This window comes from Kogia breviceps, chromosome 4 (assembly GCF_026419965.1).
Source record: "Kogia breviceps isolate mKogBre1 chromosome 4, mKogBre1 haplotype 1, whole genome shotgun sequence".
Taxonomy (NCBI): domain Eukaryota; kingdom Metazoa; phylum Chordata; class Mammalia; order Artiodactyla; family Physeteridae; genus Kogia; species Kogia breviceps.
Genome location: NC_081313.1, coordinates 155,507,921 through 155,527,124, shown reverse-complemented (window position 1 = coordinate 155,527,124; position 19,204 = coordinate 155,507,921). Strand labels below are relative to the sequence as shown.

Here is a 19,204-nt window from a genome sequence, read left to right as displayed (position 1 = left end):
AATTACAGATAGTGAATAGTTCTAATTTATTCATACATCCACTCACTTATTCAACAGAAGTTTATTGAGCGCCTATTCTGTGCTAGGCACTGCTGAGCCATCACAGATGTGGTCTCTGACGCCAAGGAGTTGACAGTCTAGACCAGTCAGTAAGGGAGTTAAAAAAAATTCTGGCATCATTGCTACTGCGGCTGCATCGGGTGAGGATCAGCCCTTCCAACTAACTCTCCCACGTGGTCCTGGCAGGTAAGTATGGGTGTAAGCGTGTGGCTCCTGGTGTTTGGGGAGTGTGAAAGAGCACGTGTCAGAATGGCGCGTGTCACAGTGCGCGTGCAGATGTCGGCGTGGTACGCGTCTCCATTGCAGCGGGAGCCCGCCAGTGTGGGCCGCGGGAGGCTTGTGTCTCCCGCCCACTTACCGGAGGCGGCGCAGAAACCACCCGGCCAGAGCGACTGCGAGTGACCGCGTGTGCGCGCGCGCCCGTGCGGGGGAGGGGCGCGCCTCGCTGGCAGCGCCGTGCGCAGGCGCAGAGCACGAGAGCCCGGCCACCGCCGCCGCAGAGTGCCGGGGGCTGGAGGAGTGAACGAAAGAGGCCATGGCTGCCGCCGGCTGCTGAAGAGCTCGGCCCGCGAGCGCCTGCCGCCGCGTACGATGGTGACCGCACGGGTCGGGCCGCTGCCGCCGCCGCTGCCGCCGCCTCCCAAGACGCTGCATCCAAGGCCCGGCGCGGAAGAGCCGCCGCTGTGAGCCGCACCGTCCCGGCCCCCGCCGCCGCCGCCCGAGGAGAACGGGAGGGCAGGCGAGAGAGCCGGGGAGTTGCGGAGTCTGTCTGTCCGCCAGCGGCGCTGCCCCGCGGGGAAGGAGACCGCAGCCTGAGGTGACCGAGCCGTCCGCCCTGGCCGGCCCATTCCTATCCCGGTGCCCGGTCCTCATGCCACATCCTCTCACCGCCCTCCCCCTTTCCTCCTCCCTTCCCCCATCCAGTCGCCTGCTCTGTCCTCTTCTCCCCCTTCGCCCCTTCCCCCGTTCGCCTCCCTCCTCTTCTCCCAAGCTTCGGCGGCGTCCACATCCCCTCTTCACCCGCAGCGTCCCTCTCTCCCTCCCAACCGCCAGTCCCTCCCGCGGTCCTCCTGGCCCCCCCTTGGGCTGTCTCCGACTCTGCCCTCCCCTCCCGGGGCCCAGCTTAGAGCCCCCTTTCCCAGCTCCTGGGCCTTGTCCGCCGCGTTTCCACCCTCCACCCTCCTGGAGCTGTCTCTCATCTCCCCCGGCATTCCTAAGATGCCCTCACTCTGAGCGCTCCCCCATCGCCTCCCCAGTACCCCCATTTCGGGGTCTTTTCTAAGCCCCTTCCTGAGCTGCCCCTTTCCTAGCTGCTCCTTTCTTCCAGTTTCCACTTCCAACTTTCCGTCTTTTTCGTTTTTGTCCATTTTGCTCACAAGCTTCCCTCCCTCTTTTATTTCACCCTAGTCTTCGGTTTACGCAGCCCCAAACTCAGCTTCTCCCCTTTCATTCGGTTTGAGGTTGTTTGGGGGTGCGGAGAGGCCTGCCAAGTCATTCTTCAAGTGGGGACCCATTTGCTCTGCATCGCGTCTGTCAGTCCTTTTTTTTTACAGTAAAAGGGGTCCTCATCCCTTTTTGTCCCCATCGCTTACTCTCTTGTTTGCCATCCTGTCTGCATCCCTCTCCACTTACGCTTTTACCAACCAAGGACCCCGAGACCCTTGCCCTCCTTCAGGAATGGGTCCCCTTTCTGTTCAGGGATGAAGAACTTCGCCCGTGTCTTTCTTCAGAATCTTTTTGGTGCGTGGCGCGGCGGAGCCAGCACGCTTGGCCAGATAGGAGGGGAGCTCCCTGGCACGGGCCTCTCTCCTGGCAGAGTTTTTGTGGACGTAATCCGTTAGCCCCGCGGCAGCGCCTGCTTTGCAGCGAGCTGGGTTGGGGTTACTATAGTTCAAACGCAACTGAGATCAGCAGGCGTGGGGGGCGGGGGAGGAGGTGCGGGGAGAGAGGAAGGGGGCTTTTTAGTGAGAAGGCATCAAAGATTAATGGATGGCTTTGCATCGCAGTCTGCGGTAAACAGGAAACTAGTTTGAAAGGAAAGGAGAGGGACTGTGTGTCTTTTTATTTTTTAAAATACGGACTGTGCAGTTCTGGTGAATCTTGAATCCTGCCCAAAGGATGAGCTGTCGGTGCTGCAGTCATGACCCAGGCTGAGCGCCCAATGACAGAGATAGCAGTTTTTATTTCCTCTGTCTGGCTGCTTAAGTTGAAGGATGGCCCTTGTATTCAGAGTGGCCTCCCTATCTTTGTCGATTTGGAGATTACCAGAAACCACAGAATTGCTAGTAGTTTATGTGGAAATCAGGTACATACAAAGTTAGCTAGCAATGAGTGGGAGTGGGGAGGACCAGCTATATTTAAAACGTGTGCCAATGCTTATGTAAGAAGTGCGTTCTTCTCCCTGGTATCTTAAGTTTATTGAGCTGAGTTAACTTACAGTTTTAGGTTTTTGCTCTGCCCTCTGACATTTTCAGGGATATGAACAGCCAGAAAATCTGTCTTTCTGAAGATTGGCTTTAGCTGATGGTAGAATTCTGTTTTGTTTTTCAAATTGGATTGGACAAAGAAAGGGGATTGATGATGAATGATAGTTTTTCTTCTGTGCTGAGGGAAAAAGGTGTGAAAACTTTCGGCATTAAATTACCTAATACTGTACTGAATAATTTTAAATTGGATTATATGGCATTCTTTGTTTTGTCCAGGAGATGTGTATTCTGTTCATTTTTGGGGTAAGATAACATTTTCATTTCTTGGGTAAGATAACATTTTCATTTCTTTTTCTTATTTAACATAATTCTTCAGCAGATGAGAAGAGCTATGACTTTAAAAACTTAGGTTTTTCATATAGTTGATGATTTGTTTGATTTCTTCATATTCAAAACCAAAATGTAGTGTTTTCAGGAAAGTGTAGAATGAGGCCCCCTGTGTGTCCTAACCACAAACGTGAAGGATGAACTGTGCAGTGTTGTACAGGACATTCTTGTGTCTGTAAGTAGCAATTTGCTACTTCCAAGCCTGGGAATGTCATTTAATGAAATCGTTTGGTCCTCTTTTTGGTTAGCTTTTGTTGAGCCTTTTTTTTTTTGCCGTTATTGGGAAAAAAGGATGGATTTTTTTTTTTTTAAAGCTGTTTTACTGTGTAAAGCATCTATGAGTCGCATTTAGTTTTCATTACTTTCTGAGATGATGTGGTGGAGTGTTACTTTCCCAGTGCTTTTCACATTTTAAGGAGTTAATTTAAAAATCATGCACATTTGTGACCACCTAGAGGGGTGGGATAGGGAGAGTGGGACAGATACGAAAGAGGGAGGAGATATGGGGATATGCATATACGTATAGCTGATTCACTTTGATATAAAGCAGAAACTGGTGCACCATTGTGGAGCACTTATACTCCAATAAAGATGTTAAAAAAAAATCGTGCACAGAAGGCAAAATTTACGTAACTGAACAAGGCAGGAAGTATCTTATATATTTGGCTTTAGAGAGTGTCAGCCCTTTGAATTTTCTTTGCCTTCAGCTCTTGTGCTTATTTTTGAGGCTTATTTGGTATTGTTTTGGTTTTAAGAGAATTTTGAGCTCCCTCTGACTTAGAATATGCTCATTAGCACTAGCAAATCTAAGAAAAAGATAAATTAGGCTTGAACCAAACATCTTAGTGGTATAATCTCTTTACCCCAGTAGAGAAGGCTCCATTTTTATTTCATGTTTTTAAGTTAGTCATTTGATACATGTGAGTGATTTCAGGTATCTGCAAGTAAGATATATTTCAACATTTTGTTTAGGTGTTGGTTTAGTGTATGGTGCTGGAGTGTGGTGTATGGTATTTATCTGTGATGGTCACCACCCTATCATGTGGCACTTCTGCTGTAGAAAGGTTCAAAATGTGTTTTTCTTCCCCCCTCTTTTGTTTCCACAGCTCTTGTGGGTAACATTTTAGATTTGGTTTTCTATGTGTTAAATTTATTTCCTCCATGTGCCTCCCTATACATGGCCAGTTTGCCAATGATGTACTGAAATATCACTCGTATACAGAAATAAATGAAACATTTAGTAAGCAATATGTTTGTTATTAAAGGGGATATTTCGTTCTCTGCAGGCAGTAGTAGAGTTTAGGGATCTGTCTTGGATGTTCTTCTGTATCAATAGCTTTAGGAACCCAGGATTTCCTTTTTATTCTTGTTCTGTTTGTGAGGCAGGAGTAGTGGTAATTAAGAGGGAATGTATACCATTCTGATAATGGCCTTTTTAAATAGAAATATGGTCCTCTGTAAGAACTGGGAGATTTTTTTCCTTAGCATTTCAAATTTTGATTTCTAATGCAAGATTGGTTTAAATTTTTTTCTTTACCCCTGTAAGAGCTACAATAAATAGTGAAAGTGGGCACAGTTAAAAATAACGAAAACATTAAAAACATACAAAGGCTCTAAGTCAGATGAAATAAATATGGACCACAAATATTTTAAATTTATGTATGTATGTATTTATGGCTGCGTTGGCTCTTCGTTGCTGCGCGTGGGCTTTCTCTAGTTGCGGCGAGCGGGGTCTACTCTGTTGCGGTGCGCAGGCTTCTCATTGCGGTGGCTTCTCTTGTTGCGGAGCACGGACTCTAGAGCTGCGGGCTTCAGCAGTTGTGGCTCACGGGCTTAGTTGCTCTGCGGCATGTGGGATCTTCCCGGACCAGGGCTCGAGCCTGTGTCCCCTGCATTGGCAGGTGGATTCTTAACCACTGCGCCACCAGTGAAGTCCTGGACCACAAATATTAACTCAGTAATTGTCTCTTTTTGTTGTTGTTGTTACTTACAAAAGCAGTAGTGATTTATATTGGATCCTAGAATATAGAAAAATACTGTGCCATTATAGAATAAAGCCTGTCAGTGATATTTTTACCTAGGTCCATAGTAATTTTTACACTGGTGACTGGTGGTTTGTGAGAAAAATCTATCATTTGTGTACTTTGAAATGAACTCCAAGAGTGCATTGAGTTATCAGTTAGACCACCAGAGTAAGTAGTTACTTTCTGTGTATTTCCTTAAGTCATCTAGATAGCTTAGGCACATTACATTAGACTTTTAACCAAGAATTTATTTTTTCAAGCGGGCTGCTCCCCACCAAATAATACATGGGTATGCTGAAACATTTGGCAAACAGAAAAAGATAGAGGGGAATAAAAATCACCCCAGGGCCACTGTTGAAAGGATGTTAATGTGGATATTTTGGTGTATTTCTTCCCAGAATATTTTTTTTTCTTAATAATATCATGAGCTTTGAGAAATTTAGGTTCCTAAATGGCATAATTTGTAATCAATGTTGATTAGAGATTTTATTTCTCAGTGCTTTTTTCTCCTTAGGACACAACTATTTGGCTGTGATTCTCTCACAATATTATCTTTTTCTTATGTAGGAAAATTATTAAAGCAGTCTTGTTTTTTAAAAGTAATCAGAATTACAGTTCTTATTTATAAAAATGTTAGTTCTGCATTATTGGTAGGATATATATAATATCTGGGTAGTGGGAATGATATAAAAAATCAGTTTTTAAGTGATTGAAAAACTTATATTAATCGTTTGCTAAGTTGAGCTTCCTTTTTTTCCCCCCTAGCTATCTGAGCTAGGAAGCTATGAAAATTAGAGGGTGAAATGGAAATACTGACAAATATTTAACCATAGCATTGCAATCTGTCACTGTAATTTTCTTCAGAAATCAATGTTTTCATTTGTCCTGTAATGTCTGAAATTACTGCCAAAGCTAGAAGTGTGTTTTGCTTTCTCAGCAAAGTTCTTAAAAGAATATTGTCAGAGCCAACAATCAAGAATTATCATTACTCCTAAAATTGTCCTTTACCACTTTGTTTTGTTCTCTTGTCTATAATTCCTTGGATTAATTTGCAGCTGTATCATATAAAGCAGTATTATACCAAATTGTCCTTTTAAATAGTAGATTGTCTGGGAGATCCTTCATTTCCTTCCTTTTTTTTCTTCTCCCCATTCCACCACTACTAATCAACAGCTAAGCAAAGACAGAGGCTGCTGCAGATTCACAATGCCTGACTTCTTCCATGTGCCAGCATGTTTGTGTGTCAGGGGAAGAATTTAATGAGCTTTTTCCTACTTTGAAGGCAGATTGTGGGAATTTCAGACTGGAGTTTAATTTTAATGATTCAAGGAGACAATATTGCAAATAATGTTATCTTTACCTATATCATGAGTTCTCTGAACTGTATCTATATCACATAAATTCAGTATTTCAGTTTTGATTTTAAGTAATAAGGAAAAGGATAGACTACGAGAAGCTGTGCGCTAAATGTGCAATCATGAAATTCTTATTGAGTAACTTAAGCTTTTTCATGTAATAACTATTTAAAACTTGCCCTCTTTTTTAAAAGCTGCATAAACCTCAAAGATTTTGATAGGAGTGAATTTTTCTTATCAAGGTAATTGGACAAAGGTTACAGTATTCTTACAGGGTGTTTTGTTAAATGCCTAAATTTGGAATTAGGAGCTTTTATTATTTTTTTTGACCATGCCATGCAGCTTATGGGATTTAGTTATTTACTTATTTATTTTTAGCTGCATTGGGTCTTTGTTGCTGTGCGCAGTCTTTCTCTAGTTGCAGCGAGCAGGGGCTGCTCTTTGTTGTGGCGTGCGGGCTTCTCACTGTGGTGGCTTCTCTTGTTACGGAGCACGCTCTCTGGGCGCATGGGCTTCAGTAGTTGTGGTGCACGGGCTTAGTTGCTCTGCGGCATGTGGGATCTTCCTGGACCAGAGCTCAAACCCATGTCCCCTGCATTGGCAGGTGGATTCTTAACCACTGCGCCACGAGGGAAGCCCAGGAGCTTTTTATAAACACATTTTGAGGTCTGAACATTTTATCAGCGTCTTAAAGTTGAGCAGACCTGAGAGAGTCCATGTGAAAACACAATACAAAGTTATTTTCTAAATATCTAGAAGTAGTAGATGTGTCTAAGGAGTTTTTTTTTTACATTGTAACAGTTTTTGTGTAGTATGTGAGACTCCATTAGATTGATAAGAGGATATCTGAAAGCTATTTGAGGTGACTTATTTTTATATATTGTATCTCCTGAATTTTAGGTCTGCTCCAAGAAAAAAACATGGCTGCAAAGGAGAAACTGGAGGCAGTGTTAAATGTGGCCCTGCGGGTGCCAAGCATCATGCTGTTGGATGTCCTGTACAGATGGGATGTCAGCTCCTTCTTCCAGCAGATCCAGAGGAGCAGCCTCAATAACAACCCTCTTTTCCAGTATAAGTATTTGGCTCTTAATATGCATTATGTAGGTAAGTGTCTACAGCATCTTTCTTAAGCTTCTATTGAGCATTCTGATTTATGTCTTTGAATATTCTTAAATTTGGGTAAAATGAAGTCCTTTTACATTGAGATGACAGTAATATAGTTGATGAATATGAATCTTGTTTATAGTCTCATTTGTCTTACAATTGCACATGAATTATTAGGGGTAGAGGAAAACAGGCAGTATTGGATTTATTTTACTGTATGAAGCTAGAAGGCAGAAGAAAACATTTTATTTTTTAATTTATTCTTCTAGGTTTATAAGATATAATTGATGTACATAGAAGAAAACATTTTAGATTTTTTTTTTTTTTTTTTTTGGGCGGTACGCGGGCCTCTCACAGTTGCGGCCCCTCCCATTGCAGAGCGCAGGCTCCGGACACGCAGGCTCAGCGGCCATGGCTCACGGGCCCAGCTGCTCTGCGGCATGTGGGATCTTCCCGGACCAGGGCACGAACCCGTGTCCCCTGCATCGGCAGGTGGATTCTCAACCACTGTGCCACCAGGGAAGCCCCTTTTTAGGTTTTAATATGAATAAAATAAATAACAGGAAATACCTTTCCAGGCATTTGGCCTGTTCTAATTTGTCATTATTTTGGGGTTTGGTAGTAATTCAGAAAGTAAGCTTTTTAAAATGCAGTATTTTTATTGTTCCAAAACATTAGTATTTGAAGATAAAGCATTCACTTCAGTGAAATGAAATGTGGAAAATGATATTATAATATTAAAAAAAGTACTCCTTGAAATATAGTTAATATGATTTGGAGTTAGTGGTAGAAATAATGTGGAAAGAAATTAGAGTTAAAGGTTAAAGAAATTAAAGTCAAGAGATATAGGCAGGAAGCAGATAAAATCTATCTAGAATAAAAGTCATGATTTTTAATTTTTAGGTTAGTTTTTGTTTTATATGTAATGATAGCAACAATATATTTTCTTTTAACATTGCTGTTTTATAACTCAAGATGTGGTTTGAATGATGTACTGTAGTGGTTTTATTAATATTTTTATTATTAGAATTGTCTGTCAACAAGTATATCTTTTTAAACTTTGTGAAGGTTATCTTTTATAAAATTGTTAAGGGTTGTCCTATCTCTATGAGACTTATTTTTATCTATAAAAGAACTTTCTGCATTTCAGAGCTTAGCCCTGAGAACCCCTTACAGCTCTAAGAGATTACCAAGTAAGCCATTGTAGGAAGGAGTATGGTATAGTAGAAAAGACAGTGCACGAGAGGCAGAACATCTGGGTACAATAAACTCATCTCTCTTAGTTGGCACTACTTTGGGAAAGTCTCTGAAATGAGAAGGTTCTTTTATGCTGCAAAACACTAATTCTCAGCCGTTTATTCAAGGCTTGTATGTTAGCCAATTTATGGAAAATAATTCCAGTCTGTAGTAGAACAGTTGGGTACTTGGCTTAGAGTTTTAGCTTGATCAGCTAAAGTAATTCGTACTGTGGTTTTAAAAATGTGGTTATCATATGTATTATTTCTGAATAGATTGAAATATTTATTATAAAAACAGCTGCCTAGGGCTTCCCTGGTGGCACAGTGGTTGAGAGTCCACCTGCCGATGCAGGGGACACGGGTTTGTGTCCCGGTCCGGAAGGATCCCACATGCCCTGGAGCGGCAGAGCCCGTGAGCCATGGCCACTGAGCCTGCGCGTTCGGAGCCTGTGCTCCGCAAGGGGAGAGGCCACAGCAGTGAGAGGCCCGCATACCATAAAAAAAAAAAAAAAACCGAAACCCAGCTGCCTAATAACCAGAAACATTAATTGCAGAAATTGTACAGGTCCTAGAACAGTTGCAGTTCATACTCACCAGCTTATAACTTTGGGAACTCAACTGTGCCTTTTTTTTTTTTTTTTTTTAAAGAATTATTTATTTATTTATTTATTTTAAAATACAGTTTTATGCAAATAAAAACAAAGGACAGCTCATTGGAATTTCTTCCCTCCGTAAGGAAAGACATCAATACTTTTACGAGCTTAGCCTCATTCAGATAGAATTTGGAGGCTTTCAGTTGTCTTTTATTTTTATTTATTTATTTATTTTTCGTTGCTGCACGTGAGCTTTCCCTAATTGCAGAGAGCAGGGGCTACTCTTACTTGCGATGCGTGGGCTTCTCATTGCGGTGGCTTCTCCTGTTGCGGAGCACGGGCTCTAGGTGCACAGGCTCAGTAGTTGTGGCACACGGGCTTAGTTGCTCCACGGCATGTGGGGTCTTCTGGACCAGGGCTTGAACCCTTGTCCCTTGCATTGGCAGGCGGATTCTTAACCACCGAGCCACCAGGGAAGCCCCAATTGAGCCTCCTTAAATACACTTATTACATGCTATGGTAGAGTAAGCTCAGTGATTACATGAGTAGATATTTTCAGCTTGAACAGTTTTTTGGTTACAGTAACCTCTGTGTCAGTATTATGTAGTGTTTATGTAATGTTCCAGTTTATAGAATTTCACCCTTAAATAAATTTTTAAAAAACATAAAAGGTACCCAGTGAAAAGTGCCTTCCTCCTATCTCTGTTCCTCATCCACTAAGTTCTCACTTTGAGTCCCAACAAGTAGCTATTTTATTTCCTTGTGTATAATTCTACAGATATTTTTATGCATGTATAAGTAAATATAAAGATATATTGATATATAAATGTAAATATAATAAAGTACAAATGTATATATTTCCCTTTTTAGTACAGACGATAGCATAATACTACTCTTCTGAAACTTTTAACTTATTGATGTATCATAGAGCCATAACTGCTGTTTTTAGATATTTACTGTTTTTTTACATTGACACTTTCTGTTCTGCCAAATCTTAAGATTCTGATTAACTGTTGAGGCCTCACTCTCCCCCCAGCCCTCCAATTCTGTTGCATAGTGGCATAGTACCCTTGTATGGCTGTACCGTAATTTATTGCACGAATTACTTCATTGAAGGACGTTTTAGATAGCTTCTGTCTTCTGCTGCTTCATTCAGTGTTGTACTAAATAATTTTGTATATTCATCGTTTCAACAGGTGCAAATATAGCCTTGGGATAAGTTATTAGAAGTGAAACTGCCGGGTTAAACAGTATATATACATTTGTACTGTTGATTGATACTGTTCTCCATAGGATTTTACTATTTTGTACGTCCACAAATGGTGGATGAGAGTTCTTGAAATCCTACATCCTTATCAAAACAGAGTTATCAAACTTTAGTATTTGGCTGCTCAGTAAGTGAAAAATGGTTGTTTTTTAATGTAGTATTAATCTGTATTTCTCTTATGAGTAAGATTGAATTTATTCATGTGTTTTAAAAAAACGTGTATTTCCCCCTCCTAGAGTTGTCAGTACATGTCCCTTGCTCACTTTTCTATGTGTTTGTTAGCCTTTACTTATCAATTTATGGGAGTTTGGTATGTATTAGAGAAATAAACTCTGTGTGATGAGTTAGAATTATAATTTCCAATTTCAGTTCTCTTGATTTTGCTTAAGATTTTTTTGACATGCAGAATTTGTTTTATGTGATTGAATTTATCATTTTTTTCTATAGCTTTAGGATTTTGAATCAATTAAAAAAAGCCTTCTCTGTTTTTGAGTTTATAAAGAATTGTCATGTTTTATTGCATTGTTTTTACGTTTAAGTCTTTTGCTCCATTTAGAATTTATCTGCTTGTACAGTGTGTTTTATTCCATTTCTAAACTTTTTTTTTTTTTTTAGTTTCTTATTATTGAGGATTTAGATTATATTTTACTGTCTGATAGAATTAGTCTCTTCATTTTTCTTTATTTCCCTCTCTGAGTTTTTTTGTTATTATTAGCTTTCTATATAAACTTCAGAGTTATCTAATCTTGTTCCAGAAACAACCCTGTTGACCTTTTTGTTGAGATTGCAAACTATTAAAATTTTAAGTTAGGATAAAGAGAGAACTTAAGGATGCTAACTTTTAACACAGAGAGACTTGCTATGTTCAGATTTCTTCTGAGTCCTTCTGGAGTGTTTTAAAGTTTTCTTAATATAGGTCTTAGACTTATTGTTAAGTTTGTTCCTAGGTGTTTTATATTTTTTATTATTATTATGAGTTTTTTCCCCTTTACAGCCTCTAATTGTTTGTTATTAAGAGCTTAAAAATCAAGGTGGGCAGTGCTAATATTTGTGCTTATGGAGTATAATTGTACCTTTGAACTTAGAAGCTTTCCAGTGTTGGTTCTGTCTGAGAACAGCAAAGAAAAGTGACTGTCCAAATGTAATTGGTGGAATGTTAATTATAGAACAGTTTTGCAGCATATAGGATATAAAAAGGGGAATAGAAATAATATTGAAAAGGAAGAATGGGGCCATTTGTGAAAAACTCTGAATACAGATGTTAGGTATTGTGCTTAATTTGGTAGCTAATGATGGGTCAGTAAGGAATTTAGAGCAGGTGAGCTGCATCTTATAATTGATTAGGCAATGTTGTATAGGATAATGGGTTGGGGAGGGGAGAAACTGGAGGTAAGAAGACCAATTAGGATTTTAGGCAAGAGGTAATGAGAGCTGGAGCTAGCATGGTAGCAGTAGCAAAGGAAAGAGTGGATATGAGAATAGTTCTGTTGTAACTGCGGTCACTAAAATCATTAGTGACCTAACATGTAAAACTCAGACTTCATTTATATCCCTATTCTGCAGACCTTTCCATGTTTGTGAAGCTGTTGAACACTTTCTCTTTCTTAAAAATGTTTCTGGATTCTTCTAATTTATTGACCTTTCCTTCTGACTCTTTTACTGTATTTTTTTCTTTGGACTTCTTTAGTCTTGATATTCCAGAATTTGTGTTTAATTTTCATCTTCTGTTGTTTGGGTGATTTCACACAGTTTTGGCTACAAAGCTCTATCTACACTTTTCACAGCTTTTTTGACCACCTTAGTGTATGGTAGTGTTCATCCTCTTTGATCCCATGGTATCCAGTTCATACCTCCACCATAGCACTTATTATGATGCATTCTAAGGGTCCATATGCTCATCTATCTTCCTAACTAGATTGTTAGCTCCTTTAAGGTAGGATTGGGGGTGTCTATTATCTCAGTATTCCCAGTACTTAGCTAGTGCCTGATGCTGAATAAATGAATTTCTAATTACCGTTAGATATCTCCACCTAAATATTCTACAGACACCTCAACTTATTACTGAACTCATCATCTTTACTTCAACTCTGACCTCTTCCTTCTTGTGTATTTCCTGTCTTAATAGCAAAGCCATCCTCTCAGTTATCTAAGCTAAAAACATCAGAACCATCTTCACTTCCTTGTTCTCAACCACTCACCAGAAGATCACCACTAAGACCTATTTGAATATGTATCTCATAGCTGACCCCTGCCAACTCTATATCCAAAGCTCCTGTTTTATTCAATGTCCTCATTTTTCCCCCACTGCTAAAACAATCCTTTAAATAGCAGAAATTTCTATGTTTTGTTAGGAAGATTCATCAATGTTATTTTAAGCAGGTCATCATTTTTATTTATTTATTTATTTTTTTTTGTGGTACGCGGGCCTCTCACTGTTGTGGCCTCTCCCGTTGCGGAGCACAGGCTCCGGACGCGCAGGCTCAGTGGCCATGGCTTACGGGCCCAGCTACTCCGTGGCATGTGGGATCTTCCAGACCGGGCACGAACCTGTGTCCCCTGCATCGGCAGGCGGACTCTCAACCACTGCGTCACCAGGGAAGCCCAGGTCATCATTTTTAAATACTGCCAGTCTTGCTTTTTAATTATGCATTACTGTTGGGTTAGCTTCATCATTATCAATTTAGTTTGTTGTGTTCTGTTTGGATAATCCTATAGCATGAATAATGATGCATATTTGCATCAGCAGTAGTTGTGTATTTTTCAAATAATTACATTATGTATACAGTTGACCCTTGAACTGTGCAGGTCCGCTTATGTGGATTTTTTCAGTCGATATGTACTGCAATACTACATGATCCACAGTTGGTTGAATCCGTGGATGTGGAACTGCGGATATGGGGGCCAACTGTAAAGTTACACTCAGGTTTTCTACTGAAGAGGAGGGGGAGGGGTTGGTGCTCCTAACCCTGGCATTGTTCAAGGATCAATTCTTTATTGTAGTTCAGATAATTTATTCCTACTGCTCTTATATCAGCATAAGTATTCATAATCTCTCAAAATCTTCTTGTGTGTTATATTTTATTATCACAGAATTATTTTTTCACTGGAACGTGAAAATGTGAAAAGCTCCTTATTACCATATTTAAGTCTTTATACTGAGGCTTTAGCCACCAGTTCTATCAGCATCATCTCCCAGTACCCTCCCAATACTCTTTCTATTTACACCAGAATCTAGTCTAGCCTATAGAATTTACTGTCTCCTGAAAATATCCTTCATGCTTTCATGGCTTTTGGACCTGCTGTGTTCTTTTTTCTTAGAATGTTTCCCCCTTTTCTTAGCCTAGTAAAGATCCATTCATTCTTTGAGGTCCAGGTCAAACTTAATCACTTAACCATAGCCCTTCTAATTTTTGTTTAATAGAGCACCAGTAATGTATCATACTTTTGTTCTTGTCTGTTTTTTCACTAGACTGTGAATCTTTTTTTTTTTTCCTTTGGATTTTCCATGTCTAGGAATGCATATGGATCATACTTTACACATAATAATGTTGGTTGAATGACTGAATAATTGAAAGAATGAATGAATGAAATGAGTATGTTCAGTTTAGAGGATTTGGCAGCTCTTTTTATGAGATGTGCAGGAGAAGGGAAGGATAATATATGGAAAGGAAAATGATAGTTCATTAAAAGTCAAGAATTTAAGGAAACGTTTCATGCAATAGACTGATTAGAAAATCCTTCAGCCACAAACAGTAAAAATGCTAAATATAATAAACATCCTTTTAAATACTTCTAAGGTCCTGTGAGATAGGGATTAACACAATTATTTGGGGGAAATTATTTTAAGAAGTGAAAAGCAAATAGAAATATGTATCTCTGGCTTCTGCTGGGTTGTTCTTTTTTTTTTTATTTTTTATTTTTTTTTGCTGGGTTGTTCTTAAAGTTAGGATGTGTGGGAAGTCTGTAGTCTCTAGCACCACTCCTGTTTCTTTAGCTTTAAGCATGATCGATTCAGCATGAGTGAGACATTAGGTGCTAAGAAGGGACATCTGTGCCCTAATAAAGACTTATTCATAAGAGGAAAATAAACTAGGATCAGATTTTTGCAAGACATAGAATGTTACACTGAGAGATTCAAAACTTTTGAAGGTTTTAGAGCAAGAGAGTTGTCTAAATGAAAGTGATAATTTTGGGAATATTACCCTGGTAACAAAGCATAGGACGGATAAGGATGGGAAGAGACAAAGAAAAATAGCAATTAGTATCAATAAATTATTACATTACAGAGCAGATTAAGATGGGGCATAGGTACTGGAAAGGAGGGGTAACGTAAGAGATCTGTTGAGGAAGACTCTGGGACTGGGTGATAACAGGGGACTCAGATTTGAGTCAGAGTGAATGGGATTTAGGAGAGTGAAAGAGGGTGAGGTGAGCTAGCTTGTTGAGGGAGGAGGATGAGAACTCAGTTTGTACTCATTGTATATGAGAACATTTAAGTGGAGTATATCTCAGGCATCATGAGCTACACGATGTCTACTTAGAATAGGAAATGATTAAGGGTTTTTGCTTATGTAGTGGGTTCTCCGAACTATTGTTGTGTCATCTGGAATGGTATATTTGAAACAAGAAAATAGATTCTTTGAGCTAGATACTTTATATAGAGAATAGAAGTTGTTCAGGAACTAAATTTTTTATGTTCACTTGAGAGGGTGAAAAGAAAGTAGAGAGGAGGATTTAGAGGGTAAAAGGAAATCCACATCACAGAGCCAGAGAGTAAGTTTTGAGGGTAGTTGCTTCAGATGCTGGGACAAGGATTAAATTTGAGTCTTAGATTTGTCAAGTAGGTAATTGTTGACTTTTCAAGTTTCTTTAGAGAAAAGAAAAGGGAGTTTGTAGAGAATCTAAGATTGTAAAGGGTAAAGAGGGAATAATAGAAAATAGAGGCTTTGGTACAGATAACTTATAACATTTAACATTTGTCAGTGGAATGAGAAAAATAGGTAATAGGAAATGGAGAAAACGGTGTGGAGAGAAGTTTTTCTTTAAGACTGGGGAGAAGAGCCCTGCACATGCTTTGCAAAGAGAGGTGAGGATGGTGTCAGGGGAATGATTGAAGATATAGGGGGTAGAGGGTCCTTCGGAGTTGGAAAAATAAAATCTGAGTCACACAGAAGGCGCAGTCATAGAGAGGGACAGTAAGAACCTCAGTTCTTCTTGGACTAGAGAATGAGAGAAATGGCATAGAAGAAATAAGACAAGGAAAGGTAGATGATGGAGTAATCCTCTTATACCTTTGTGTGATATATTTGATTATAAAGTAGAAAAATCTACAAAGGAAGTGAAAAATGCTTTATATTTTTAATAGAAAAATCCATACTGATTTTGCTGTCCTAAACTTGCTTTGGTAGTGAAGTAAAAAACCTCAGAGTTGTTGAAACCTAATTGGGAAGTAATTTACTTCAAGCTCTTTTTATTATTGTAATTAACTGGAAGACTAAATTAGAATCAAATTTTATTTATATCTTTCTTAACTTCTACTACAGGTTATATCTTAAGTGTTGTGCTACTAACCTTGCCCAGGCAGCATCTGGTTCAGCTTTACCTATATTTTTTGACTGCCCTGCTCCTCTATGCTGGACATCAAATCTCCAGGTAAGAATGTGAGCCATTTTTGAAATGTATGACTGAATTTAAAGTTTTCCTTTACCAATAAAATACTTTTCATGAACACTGTTAAAAAGCTGAGGCTTTGGTAGGTATCCAGAACGGATTTTTTAAAAACTATTTGTTTTCTAAATGAATATTATCATACAGGATTAATAGTTGGGATTATGTCTCAAAATTTTTTTCTGCTTTTAAAAACAATCTTACTATGAAATGGACCTTAAGGGTATGTTTACAAAGATACCCATGAGCTTTTCTTTATTACCTGAGAAAAGAATATCCAAAGACAGGCAGGCTATAGGAACTATTTAACAATTGCAGACTTCACTACTGTCATCATTTTAGGAAGTCGGTTTATGATGCATGAGTTGTCAGCGTAAGGTGCAACCATGTATTGAGTGGATGATTGATATAAATTATTTCATGAGGTTAATTGTATAGCTCAGAACTTCTGCCTGTTTAGAAATATTGTCTGTTTGTCTTGGTCTGCTGGTCCTAAATTTTAAGACCCTGGTCTGCCAATGAATATGAGCTTCTTACTTTGAAACAATATTAAAATTGTTAATATTATTAACAGTAAATGTAATGGGGTAGAATAAGTTTCGTGGGTACAATATTTCTTTTGTTTTGATTGAAATGTATAACTGTAACAAAATGTACTCCCAATTCTAAGAAGAGTGGCAGTTACTGTGCATATATAACAAGATATAATTTTCTAGAGGTTTGAAACACAGATTTTGGTGTAGGTTTGAAATTTAATCTTAGAAATAGCATTTTTGTATTACTAGAATTGAATGGTTGACTTTTAAAAAACCTCTTTCCCCCGACTATAAAATTATACTGTTCACTGTAGGCAGTTTTTGGGAAATACAGAAAATTTAAAGGCAGTAGCAATCACCTGAAATTATACCACCGTGAGATAGACCTGTTAAGATTCTGTTATTTCCTTCCAGTTTTTTAATACCTTCCACTTTTCACCACTTCATTGGGTACAAAAGAGTGACAATTATTAACAGTCACTGACTCTTGGTCCCTTTTGCTGAAGCAGGACCTCCATCTTCCTTATTTCATCTAGTTATTTCCTGAAGTCCCCCAAGTATTTCCCAGAAACTCAGTCTTCTCACATTCCTCTCCTCTGTTCCTATCTGGTTGATTTCCTCTGCTCAAAATGGTAGCTGGAGGGTGGCGTCTTACTCTTTAACTTCTGCTGCTATCCTTGCCCAGGGTATGTTCTTAGATGTCAGAATTGCAAAATATGGAGCTGCAAGAGCAGTGCTGCATGTTTGTAATTGTCACAGTGTTTCAAATCAAGATGCTTTACTCTAGGCTTTTCTAATTTCATGTCACACAAGTATGTCCCTGTGTCTTAGCCTCCTTCACAAGAACAACTTGAGCCTTTTCCTACAGCATCTTTCTCCATAGAGCCTAGACTAGGAGTCCAAGGGCCAGCACTGACTCATACAACAGGATATCCTTCCCATTCCAGGACCACCAGCCCCAAACCCTGACGCAGTCTTTTCCTGTGGCCTTACCCAGACACTTCTGAATCTCAGCTCGAGCTGAAGACACTAACCTATCTTAATTTATTCACTTTTAAATAAAAATGGTATCTATGGAGTATAATGCAGTAGTTAGAGTATGGGCTCCTTAGTCACTATTTTAGTGTGTAAAATGAGTGTTTGGGCACCTAAGAATGACATATCTTTTGGAAGAATGGATGGGGATTGGATAGGTTCAAATCCATGTTTCTCATTTACTGCTCTATAACCTTAGTGTCACTTATGAGAAAGGTACATCTCAGTTTCTTCACCTGTAAAATGGTGATAATATTTTAAGGGGCTATTATAAAGATTCATTAAGGTTAAGCATGTAAAACTCTTAGCACAATTTCTGACCCATCATAAGTGCTCAGTGAATTTTAACTTTCTTATGTCTTGCTTTTATTATGCAGTGATGTTTTGTGAGCATTTTCCTGTGTTGTTAGTCTTTAAAAAATGATTTTTTTTCATGGCAACGTATTCCATGGTATAACTATATAATGCTAACTTTTTAGAGTTGATAGGATTTTGATGATTAATCAGAGAAATCTGAAAGTTGAAGGTAGAGCTGTTAAAATTGTTAATTTTAATGTTATTATAATTCCTGGTGAAAGAACAGTGAACCAGCACTTCCCCCTTACGGTTTTTTGGTTTCCATGAGGTTTAGTGATGTAGTGATGGCTGAAACCTTGTAGCTCTATTTTTGTCTGCAGTATTATCATCCAGGCTTTTCTAGAGAGAGCAAAATTCTGTTATGTAGAGATAAAGGGGACCTTAACAGTGTCAGAGATAAAGAAAGCCTTTTTCTAACCATTTTCCTTTGCCAATTTCAACGTTTTACTTTTAGTTTATGGGAATGTTTTTTCCAATATTTAGTTTGTTTTCATTATCAGAAAATTTATATTTATTTTAAACAGTAAAAAGAATTCTAATAAAGTTTTACAGTATGCAAAAACATTTCTTGTTTTTTATTTCATTTTGATCCTTATAATCCTTTGAGATTTACAGATGAAAAAACTGAAATTGACCAACATCTAGGAAGGCATGATCCCAGACTTTAATTTGAATCCAGGTTTTCAGATTCCTAGTTCAGTCCTGTTAGGGAAATAGCAGGGTTAGTGGAAAGAAAATTAGTTTTAGAATCAGTAGTATATGAAGTAGTTTCCCTACTTAGTAAATATGTTACCCTGGCAAGTTGATTCTTCGAAACTGTAAAGTAAGACAACACCTATCTTATGGAGTTAGTTTTGATGTTAAACTAACAAATTTCAAGTTATGGCATATTTTAGTATTTCTCTTTTTAGTATAATTTATACTACATGGTGATATCTCAAAAAGATTAGCAAAGATGTGTTAATCCTTGAATTATTAATAAAATGTCACATTTAATAAATTTTGAGTCTTGAAGGTATCTCATTTATAGACTATTAAGGCTGAATTTTTTAATTTAAAAAGCATAAAGGTTCATATTTCATGTGGCAGCTTCCTAAACAAGTATCTTTTTTTAAAAAAACAGCTCTATTAAGATATAATTCAGGGGCTTCCCTG

General features: G+C 38.8%; 1 protein-coding gene across 1 annotated transcript in view; it reads left to right on the top strand.

Annotated features, from left to right (window-relative positions):
• The first annotated feature begins 408 nt into the window (after positions 1 to 408).
• Positions 409 to 19,204, top strand: part of RNF145 (ring finger protein 145) — a 62,313-nt gene continuing 43,517 nt past the window's right edge. Inside the window, exons 1-3 of the mRNA XM_059062677.2 lie at positions 409 to 877; positions 7,153 to 7,356; positions 15,998 to 16,106. Coding sequence (XP_058918660.1) covers positions 7,173 to 7,356; positions 15,998 to 16,106 — 293 coding nt within the window. The 5' untranslated portion in view covers positions 409 to 877; positions 7,153 to 7,172. The remainder of the gene's footprint in view (positions 878 to 7,152; positions 7,357 to 15,997; positions 16,107 to 19,204) is intronic.